The sequence below is a fragment of the Triticum urartu genome, chromosome 4A, assembly GCF_056163025.1.
Source record: "Triticum urartu cultivar PI428250 chromosome 4A, HENAU_Tu73, whole genome shotgun sequence".
Lineage (NCBI taxonomy): Eukaryota > Viridiplantae > Streptophyta > Magnoliopsida > Poales > Poaceae > Triticum > Triticum urartu.
This window is the reverse complement of record NC_141876.1, coordinates 585,906,061-585,916,860: the sequence shown is the minus strand read 5'-3', so window position 1 is coordinate 585,916,860 and position 10,800 is coordinate 585,906,061. Positions and strand designations below refer to the sequence as shown.

The 10,800-nt window shown below is 43.3% G+C and overlaps 1 protein-coding gene across 1 annotated transcript; it reads right to left on the bottom strand.

The window, feature by feature from the left end:
* Window positions 1–1,538: 1,538 nt before the first annotated feature.
* On the bottom strand, window positions 1,539–3,668 carry LOC147976862 (uncharacterized). Its single transcript, XM_087519871.1, has 2 exons — window positions 3,331–3,668; window positions 1,539–2,559 (listed from the first exon to the last, which is right to left on the bottom strand). The coding sequence occupies exons 1-2, from the start codon at window positions 3,511–3,513 to the stop codon at window positions 1,738–1,740; spliced, it is 1,005 nt and encodes a 334-aa protein (XP_087375997.1). The 5' UTR covers window positions 3,514–3,668; the 3' UTR covers window positions 1,539–1,737.
* Window positions 3,669–10,800: the final 7,132 nt, after the last annotated feature.

Genomic DNA, 10,800 nt, shown 5'->3' with positions numbered 1-10,800 from the left:
GCGACAACACAGCGGAACTCTCAATGAAAGCACTAATGTCAGTGTCAAAACCGGCGGATCTCGGGTAGGGGGTCCCGAACTGTGCGTCTAAGGTTGATGGTAACAGGAGACAGGGGACACAATATTTACCCAGGCTCGGGCCCTCTTGATGGAGGTTATACCCTACGTCATGCTTGATTGATATAGATGAATATGAGTGTTACAAGAGTTGATCTACCACGAGATTGTAATAGCTAAACCCTAGAAGTCTAGCCTGTATGACTAAGGTATTGAGTATATCATGTTCGGACTACACCCTCTGGTTTATATAGACACCGGGGGATCTAGGGTTACATAGAGTCGGTTACACAAGATGGAATCTTCATAGTTGTTCGCCAAGCTTGCCTTCCACGCCAAGGAGAGTCCCATCCGGACACGGGTACAGTCTTCGGTCTTCATATCTTCACAGCCCATCAGTCCGGCCTATAGATAACAGGCTGGACGCCCGAGGACCCCTTAGTCCAGGACTCCCTCAGCCGCCACCGCTCTGGATCCACCAGGGTGACCTTGTAGCATGCCGTGCTTCTGCGAGCGCCGAAGCCCGTCTCGCAAGCGCTGAAGCCACGACGGCCTGGGGCACCAGGAGCGGCTCGTCGTCCTGGTAGACCTTGGGCACGCCGACAACCTTGGTAGGCGGCGGCATCTTGCTGGAATTGTCGGAGGTAGGTGACCGGTGGCAGATCCTTCGTTGGCAGGAGAAGGAGAGAAGTGGGGGTTGGTGGTTGTGGGCCAGTGAATAAAATAAAGGAGAGAGAGGTGGGTGGCTGACAGATGGGCCAGGCCCAGACATAGGCGGACGAGACTGACATAGAAAACCTCTGTTCTGTGTCCGCCTCGGACCCCAAATGCATCCCAAATTTGAGACTGGAATGGGCCCGAGCGGACACAAAGCAGACATAATATAGGAATGGGTCTACACGTTGGGCAATGCTTTTTGTTCGCACGGACCCAAACAGACACGCGCAGATGAAATGGGTTATAGCGTTGGAGTTTCTCTTATAGTGAGAGGTATCATAGGGATAGTGTCATAGGTGGTTGAATATATTAGTTCGTAGACTCATTTTGTCTCAGAAAGTGCTATGTGATGGTAACATATTATGTTAGCTCAAAAACCTGTCTCCTCATTAACTATCTGCCACATTAGTGAACTTGTCTTGGGGATGTTATGTTACTGGTTAAGTTACTCCAATTATGACCAACCTTACGGAACTTCGATTTTTTCTGATTAAAAAATGAACTACCACCCAAAGACCGAACAACACATGAAGCGAGACCAACCCGACGACCCAAAATTGAAATACCCAAAATTTGATCATTTCGGTTTGGTACGGGCTCGGTCATCGGTTTTCAGGAAACGAATGCCCAGCCTACGCACCTCCATAAACCTAACACAACAAATGGATAAATAATCGACCCCCAGTAAAAATGATTGCATCTTGCCCATCACGACGACCAAACACCATATGTAGAATTTATATAGGACTATATGGAATTCTTTCAATAAAGAGTACGAAAGCTAGCACCACAATACCACAGTTAAAAAACAGTACAACAAAATAACCAGATAGTTTCTACTCTATTGTATGGTATTCGAGCAGAAAACTAGTAAACAATACACTTGGTACTTAAGCCGAGGCAGGCACGTACCAAATTTCTCTTTACACGGGCCACAGAGAGCTGACTAAGGTCGTGCTCGTATCACATTAGTGACTTGAGCGACCGGGCTTTCACAGGCTTCTTCCCCATCTTCTTTGACGGGGTCTTGCTCACCTTAACGGTTTCACTGTTGTAGTCAGGTGCGTCATCACCGCTGATTTCCACATACCAACCATCGATAATGACGTCGGTGCAGTCGTCGTGCCTAGGCTCATCGAAGCATTCTGACGCCGACGCGCCTTGATGTTCTATATCATCAGCTCCAGCTAGACTTGCATTTAAATCAATGTGATCTAGTGGTGTATGCTCTTTCTGTTCAACAGGTTCTTGCACGCTGCTTGATCCATGGTGCCTCTTGGTGCTGCTTGATGGGCCAAACCCGCCGTAGTAGCAGAACCCTAAGTCCAAGCCCCGGTTGGCGACGATCCTCTTCCTCTGAGGTGGCTTCGAGATGGCATGAGGCTTTTGATCGGAGTGGTGCGAGCAGTACGAGTTGGGCTGGCTCGCAGGCCTCCCGCAGAACCACCTTTCGCTCTCGTTCTTCTTGCACGGCCATCCTCCTCCGGCATCGTCACTCTCATTTGCCTCCACCTTCTCCTTCCTCTTCCCCTTTGTCTTGAACTTGGTCTTGTTCTTCTCTTCCTCGCCCTTCGTTGTGGTGCTCTTGTTTTTCTCACAGTTCTTCTCCACGATACATGGTTCCAAGATGACGCTATCGAGCATGTCAACGGCCATCTCCTCATTTTCCTCAATGGAGTTGGCACGGGTGGTGGCTGGGAAATGGCACCTAGATCCCCACGGGTGGTGTCTGCGAAGGCTAGGACGGCCATCCCAGAAGTAAGTCTCCTTGAAGTGCTTGTCATCCTGAAAAAGTTGAAAATGAAAATTCCGAAAATGAACCCCTGTTTAAGAAGATAAATATGCAATAACGAAAAGTGATGTTTAGTTCTGCGGAACTGCTGTGAAGGAAGTACATGAGAGCAGGCAAAGGGTTTGTGGATGTTTGTCTGAAATGTAGGCTTAGGTGCCCTGTGGTTAGGTCAAAACTTTTGTTAATGTTGTTTTAATCTTTGCTGTTAGCATTGTGCGGCAGATAAACTCCTGCACCTGGATGCTCATGCTGCTACACCTTGTTTTAGTTTCATTATCATTTGATTTTGGAACCTGATCCTTTGTGAGGATGGTATGCAAAAAATAGTAATCATAAAATACATGCATTTCGACCTACACAGGTACATGTAAGTGAAATAGGGTGTAAGCGCGTAGGTACTGCTCGCATCGCTTCCAACCCTAGCAGACTGGCCACAGATTACCGCGAGGGACAACACGACTGCCTCCAGAAACAAGCAAGCAAACATCACATGGACATGATTCCGTCCAGACACAAGCAAGCGCGCGAAGCGTGGAGGGATGGAAACCCTAGCTGGGACGTGTCTGCGCGGACGAGCCAGACCCGCGCGCGAGTACCAGCGGCCCGATGGGCAACCTCGGCAGAGGAGATCCAGCGATGGAGGCGGATCCACACGCTGCTGTGCAGCGGCCGGCGGCCGGCGGCGCGGAAATGTGCAATCGGTGCAGGAGCAGGATACGGCAAGCTACGAGCATGCACCGTGGGGGCGGGGGGAGGAAAATTACCAAGGGATCTTGGACGCCGAGTTGGTCCATCAGGTCCGCTACCGCCATGTTCGTCACGCAGGGCGGCGGGCCGCCGGCGTCGGCTGGCGGGAGCGGGGGCAGATTGCGTCGGGGCGGCTGGGAGGAGGAGGAGGCGGAGGGGGCGACGCCGAGCAGGAGGGAGGCGGCCCTGCGGATCCGCATGGCTGGCGCCGGAGGGACGGAGAAAGAGGGGAGCTCTCGGGATCTGGATGGTGGCGCTGGCAAGGTAGGGTTTGGGATTTGGGCAAGAGGCAGGACTAACTGAGACGAAGGCAGGACAAGCGAAGACCAGTGTGAGGTGGACGAGGCCCCACTTGTCCGTGACGGCAGCGACTTTGCTGAGAGTGGCGGACAGGGCCTGCTCACATCCGTGCTCCAGCAGGCTTAGCGGCTGTGATTGGTTGTTTGATGGCCCACACCCACACCTTCTCTTCCCCGTCTCCTCTGTTCTGACTGAAAAAACCGTATCCAAAATCAGAATCAGGGTACGCGACGAGATGCCTGGCGACGAAGCATCCGTAATATTCTTGTTAATAAGTGGCGACGCAGGCATTGTGCTGCTGCAACAGCGCATCCTCACCGCGGTCGTTGTGCTGAAGGCAGCGCGTAGGCGGCGGCCCGCAGACGATCACGTCCAGACTGCCTGGGGCTGGCATTACGATCCATCAACGGTCCTCACGAGACTACATCTACTCCTTCCGTCCCGAATTACTTGTTTTTTTAGATTTGTCTCAATACGAATGTATTTAGACCCGTATTAAGACAAGTAATTTGGAACATAGATAATACGTAGCATCTGCATATGCCGACCTCTACTACCCCCTGCACTGAACGACACCGCGTTGTCCACCGACTGTCGCAATCCTAGTCACCATCAATAACTCATTTAGTGTATTTCTCTAAAGCAAAAGTGCTTTTCTTTTCGCGAAAGAGGTGATTTTCACCCGAATTTCATTAACAGCTCGTTTGGCACCCCTCATTTCATTTCATTTGATATAAATGAAATGAAATATAATCTCCATGAGGATTTCTTTTGGTTGGAATGGAAATCCAGTTGCAAAAATCATGTTTGGCTGCCACGAGGACTCTTGATTGAAATGACTATATCATATCCTGCTTGGCTGCCATTTTGGCAAGAACTGATAAACCCACACATAGTCTGGCTTCAAAAATGAACTTCATAACACACAAACATCATCTTTCCAAAAATTTAACATTCATGGGAAACATGAAACAAGTTGCGGCACGCAATATTTCATATAAGAAGCAGCTCCATAAAGCACAAATCCACATATTTAAATTCTATTGCAACTGACATGTCCATCTCCATAAAAGCACAAAATGTAGTTTGGCACAAGCGGTTTGCATTAAGCAAGGTTCGGCTGACAAAATAATAGACCTTATAATCACAAGTGCATTATGACAATAAAAACTGAATTTTTGCATCCAAGTAAGGTCATATAGCTTGACTCTAGGACCCATTTCTTTTTCATTCCATCATGCAAGGCTTAAAGAGATCGTAACATGATGTCATAGATCGTCAACATGTCATTTTCTAGCTCAGAAAGAATCACTACTGCGCACTTTCTTATCCTTGTCTTGTCACCAACTGAACTAGCAAATCTAACAATGAGGCATTAGTTAGACATAAATGAAAGGTAATGCATGCTCATAAAAAATGAATATATTTCTCATCAAGAAAATTGATCGACAATATTATATCTTTCGGAGTGTACGTATCAAGCAGGTAATGCATTCCCATCAAAGAAAAATGTAATATATTGCTCATCAAGAAATGTAACTCATTTAGGTTGGTACCAATCTCAGGTTTCAACAATAGAGAATGACAAAGAATCACAAATGTATCATTTTAATAGTTTGCATGAATTGGCATTAGAGAATGGCATGTCATGAAAAAATTAGAACCTACTATTATGCAGATAGGGAACTTGTAAATCGAAAGAGACATCTGTACATTCAAGTTACTATTGATTGACTCTATTACTACGTAGTAGTACAAATTAGTCATGCTTCATGTGTGATCCAGTTATGTTATTGCAAAAATGTGTATTATAATCTACAAGATTGTTAATCACTTACTTTAAATATTTGTTCACATCTGCAAGGTTGTTACTACAAATTAATAACCCACCCAACTTCATATAAAAGAAATAATAATAAGTTATATTATTCAGGCATGAAACACACATCATGTTTTGACATGATCAACATTTTGACAATGCTCTACAAGTGCAAACACATCAACATGGTACAACCAATGCCTCAAGTAAAAACAAAAGTAAAATAACAAGGAATGAGCAAACATAATGATAAGAAATTGGCAGGTTATTGAAGATAACCAGAAAGGAAAAAATGTACTGAACATACACTGATTTGTTCAGACTTAGAGGTAGTAGCACATGGTATGAGGGCCCTCTAGTGAACATTGGAAGAAGCCACTGCCACATAACACAACAACAATGGCCAACAGTCACATTGCAAAAAGTAACTCGATAATGCATTATGTTGTCTTGCTGGTATATCAACATGCAAAATACAAGAAACAATGGTTGAGACCAAACCACATGACAAAATACAGCGTTGGATGAAGAACACATAATTTGTAGCTACTAACACTAGTGTTACTTTTGTGGCTACTTGGCTGATCAGTCGCGGGCAACACTGGTGGTGATAGTTACAACAGTATTTGCATGTGGAGGTAAGGGCGCGTCAGACCGGAGAATTTCTTGGAACTTATTATTGTCTCTTCTTGTACTACTACTATCATTGCTCAAATAAAAATAAAATGTAGAGAAAGGAGGGCATCCATCAGAACCACCAAGCAAGTACTACCATGCATCAGAACCACCATGAGGCATCTCAAGGAATAGTAGCAGGTTGTGTTATTTTAGGAAAACACTATCAAAGAACAACACCAAGTTTGATGAAATACACTAGGAAGGAATACTAGAAAGTTAAAGAAAGCACTATCAGGAAAATACTACGGAGAGTAAGCAACAACTATAACTAAAAAGAGAGGGATTTAACAACATACCTTGCTGATTTCTATTAGTCCCCATCACCCTCATTGGTTAGTTTGCTTGAGGATTCATTTCTTCTTCATTCTTTTGGCTGCACCTTAAGAGCCTTGAACTTGCGGTCATCCACCATGAGTATATCGTAAGTTGCTAAAAACCATCATTATCTAGCCTCGCAACTGCATTGAGCATGACAAGTATATCTTCAGGAGAGGAGGGTTTCTCGAGAAGAGCAACCAGAGCAATATTAGCTTTGTAGTCGCTAGTGAAGTTACCCAGGTTTTCACCAAGCATAGATGCAATTGAGTCATCTGATTGATATCCTCTCCATTTCTTTTTCTCACCGGTTTTAGTTGAAGAAGTTGTAGTAGGCTCATTTTTTATGTTGTTGGCATTCTCTGCAACCATTTTGGCTACACTTTCAGCAGCTTTTCTAGCTCCTGTTCCTGTGGCATGGTCCTTCGAGAAGACATGCATGATTGAATCCCTAGGACTTGATAACCTTGTGCCTATACTAAGCAACATTTTTGTTTGCCTGCAAAATAGAAGATAAATAGTATCAGACAAAAAAGTGAAACATAGGTGGTAAACAATAAATGTTGGAAGTAGCTTACTTGGTCAAGAAAGACTAAAAAACAGTGTCTAGAAAGCAAGGAATCAATTAAATCACTACACAATCATAAATTACCTATGTTTTCCTTTGTTATATGGCACAGCAAAACTTGGTTCTATATACTCAACACTATTCATTTTCTATGTTTTCCTTGGTCACTACACTACAGTACCTTACTTGCTCGAGAAAGACTAAAAATAGTGTTTATGTATGTAAACATACTTAGGAAACTCATCATTCATAAACTTAAACACATCTATTAAGGCTCAAGAAGTATAGAATAGTTGCTCCACACATCCTCACTATCAACCACAAGCTTGTTATGGGTCCTAATCCCACCCAAAACCACTCATTGACAACATCTTGCTGACAATGACATAGTGTCTATCACTTGTGTTGCACCTTGACATGACATTATCCTCTATGATATCCACACTATGCTTCTCATGAACATTCTTGACAACTACAGTGTAAGCATGTGGTTTTCACCCATTTTGAGCATGATCCCCTTTGTTGTAATGCTCCGCGGACACATTCAACATTGCCTGAGAGAGAGAGAGACTCAAAAATAGATATATGGAAAATATGAACATACAAATGAATTCAATGATTGGCTCCCGAATAGCTCGGTTGGTAATATGCCCACATATTATTAGCTAAGTTATGTTGCTTGTTGTTCCACACCGTTGCTGATTGAACATATATAATCATGCTTGGTTGTTGATTGAACATCTGTTATCATGTTTGGTTCTTCTGGATGTTCGATGGCAGCATCATGCATCTCATTATCCACGTCAATTAGCATTATATATCATGCAGCTCTCTCATCCTATCTCTTAGGAAGTTATGCAATATGCAACAAGCACTAATGACACATATATGTGAGATGGTATTATTGGCATATTAATAAAAAAGAAAAAAATAAATGGCTTCTTGGTTTTGCAATATATTATGTGATACCTCATTTTGTATGCAAAAAAATGAACTAGTCCTCAAAATAGCCCACATATCAACTTGAGTAGACCAAAAGTTCTCTCTGTCATATTCTTAGCTGATGCATGTTGCATATTATATTACTCTATTGGAGTGTGCAAGTTATTTCCATTCACCAGCCATTCTTTTAAATGGTACCAGACATACCGCTATAGAGCAAAGAAGCCTGGACCATTAGTGTACACAATATCTACAAGGTAGTATTTTCCTAATGTTTGCAAAAATAATAATTATTAGATAGTATATTTCCTTTGAAATATCATAACTTAGTTGTTCTATCATACCAAGGCAGAGAAATTTCCATGTGGTACTACCAAAGCATATTGTTTTGACATTGCATCTCACAACACTCATGAATCTGATCCAGAACCTTCCCATCCAACTAAGACATACAAAAAGTTCATATTCCAGTCACAAACACCAAGCACATTAGTGGTCACATCTTGCTTCCTATTAGTGTATCTACCTTGCTTCAGAGCGGAAACATAGACCTCAACACGTGTGCCATCTAAAGCTCCTAGCCCATCTATTGTCCTTTGGTTGCTCAGCTAAAGGACTCAGCATCTTTATAAACTCATGAGACAAGGAAAGGATAGCTCTTAAGATCGCACTAAAGTATGCTGATTGTCTCAAGTGCCCATCAATACGTGCTTTCAATTAACTCATATTTCATCCCATGGCTTAACACAACCAGGAACACTGTGACTAATTCTTTCACTAACACATAAAGTGTGTCCCTCAACCAGATCTTTCACACAAGATAGTGAATAGGACCATAAAGGACCATTTAGTTAGGCACAAAATATCATCACAATACTTATCAGAACCTTGATAAATTGATTTAAGAATCTATTTTCTAATCCTAATATATGCCTCATCCTCTCTGAAATCATCAAGCTCTCTCATCCTCCCCTGACAATACGTGTGTTGAACCATCGTGACACTGACACAAAAATCTAGTTATTGTCTGCTTTCTTTTCTTCCTCCTCTCATCATGATGCAATGTGCTAATGTGCAAGTTTGACATCTATATTAGGATGGATTCAAAAAATAAAGGAGGAAAAATAAATTAAATTAGCAGAAGGCTATATGACTATCCATTTGTTTGCTTACATCACTAAAACACCCATCACCCTAAATTTGGAAGGAAAAGTAAGAGAACATAAGCCTCTTTAACATGACCAATTCCACATATATCAATATTCAGATTGATAACTTTCCACGAGAAAACAACACCACCATGTTCGTGATTAAAATCACTTACCTAAAAATAAATCTACTACTATGAAAGTTGGTAGTCAAAATGAAAAATATATGGAGAATAGGTTGTGCAAAGAAATAATACTATGTAATGCTCAGGATACATCGCTTTTCAACTCTCAATTCGTCGATGTGTTGGCAGGGTAACTTGTTATATAACAAAACATTATATGTGACTGACACTTGCTAGTTGATTCCAATTTAAGCATTCAATGTCATGGGCCAACATTATGAACCATCCAGCATGCAAATTTATCTGCTAAAGCAAATCCATTGAAATGACAGCGGGGTGAGAGCACCAAATGGCAACCCTGAACCCTAAAACCCTCAACCATGGCAAGACACATGAAGCCCATGAGCAGCAGGATGGCTTCTAGACCACCTCAACTACAACTTCAAGCAACACATCTATCTCACACTTCCAACTCTTCAGTAATTAATCCAGGGGCGTACCTGACGATTTTTTTGAAAACAAACTTATTCAGGTAATATATTTGCTAGTCCATAGGAAGGAAGGGAGGAAAACGTGTGAGATGCGGAGGGGATAATGTAGGAAGTGGAGAAAGGGCTCACCATGTTGGCCCACAGAAAAGGGGTATGAGATCTGGCATGCAGTGGAAATGAAGAGGAGAATGGGTCTTGGCGGTTGGTCCTGGCCTTCGATGAGTTCGGGTGAAACCTGCTGAATTGGGGAATTTAGGGTTAGGGTTCAAGAAAAATAAAAGTGCTTATGGGAGGGTGGAAGAGAGAAGAGGTGGAGGAGGATACTTACTAAGGCAATGAGGTTAGGCGGACGGTGGCGCTCATCGGCGGAAAGATAGAGTCACGGAGAATAGAGGGTTGGGGCGGAGCAATAGGGGGTCATGGTGAAGGGGAGGGGGAGGGGACGAATAAGAGAGAGGACAGGAGGAATAGGAGATGGGTAGGGCTCTCTAGATACGGGGAATCGGAGCACCATGGATTGACGAGGTAAGGTGGGGGAGCGGGATCGGGAAGGGAGAGTGGTCTCGGGGATGAGGAGGAGATCTGCAGAAAATTCCAAATAAATGACGGGGAAGGGGAGGTGATTTTGGTATAGTATGGCTGAGGGGGGAGGGATTTGGGTGGAAACGTCAATTCAATTCCAACCGTCAATTCTATTGCAGCCAAACGATTTGATCCGGGAGTTTACAAATTAAGGTATGTGGAAGGCTATTCCAGTATCAAAGCCCTAGCCGCCATGTAGAATCATACGCACCATGTCTCTACCCTCATGGGATTGGCTGAACAAACACGCCCTACCCAATCTAGTCAAGGGATCAGTCATCTCCACCAATAATTTAAGAGAGGAGATTAGGCACGAAGATATCCATCATCCCTACCTCCATAGTCACATCCAACATTGCTCTCCATTCCATCTCTTTGTAATATCCGAACTTTTCCATTTTGTTGTCAATCTGTTGTGGGTTTGTGTGTGGATTATTAGAAGCATTCACCCTTGTTCTATTTGATTATCTCGTTTATGCCTTATATCTTGATGCTTGAGTAGAATCCATATTGTTTGTT

What these genes read in the sequence shown, in the direction of transcription:
- LOC147976862 (XM_087519871.1), bottom strand. Translation starts at nt 3,513, where the DNA reads ATGCGGATCCGCAGGGCCGCCTCCCTCCTGCTCGGCGTCGCCCCCTCC. An exon ending in TCGGCGTCCAAGATCCCTTG is followed by an intron (nt 2,560 to 3,330) that starts GTAATTTTCCTC and finishes CAACTTTTTCAG; the next exon opens with GATGACAAGCACTTCAAGGA.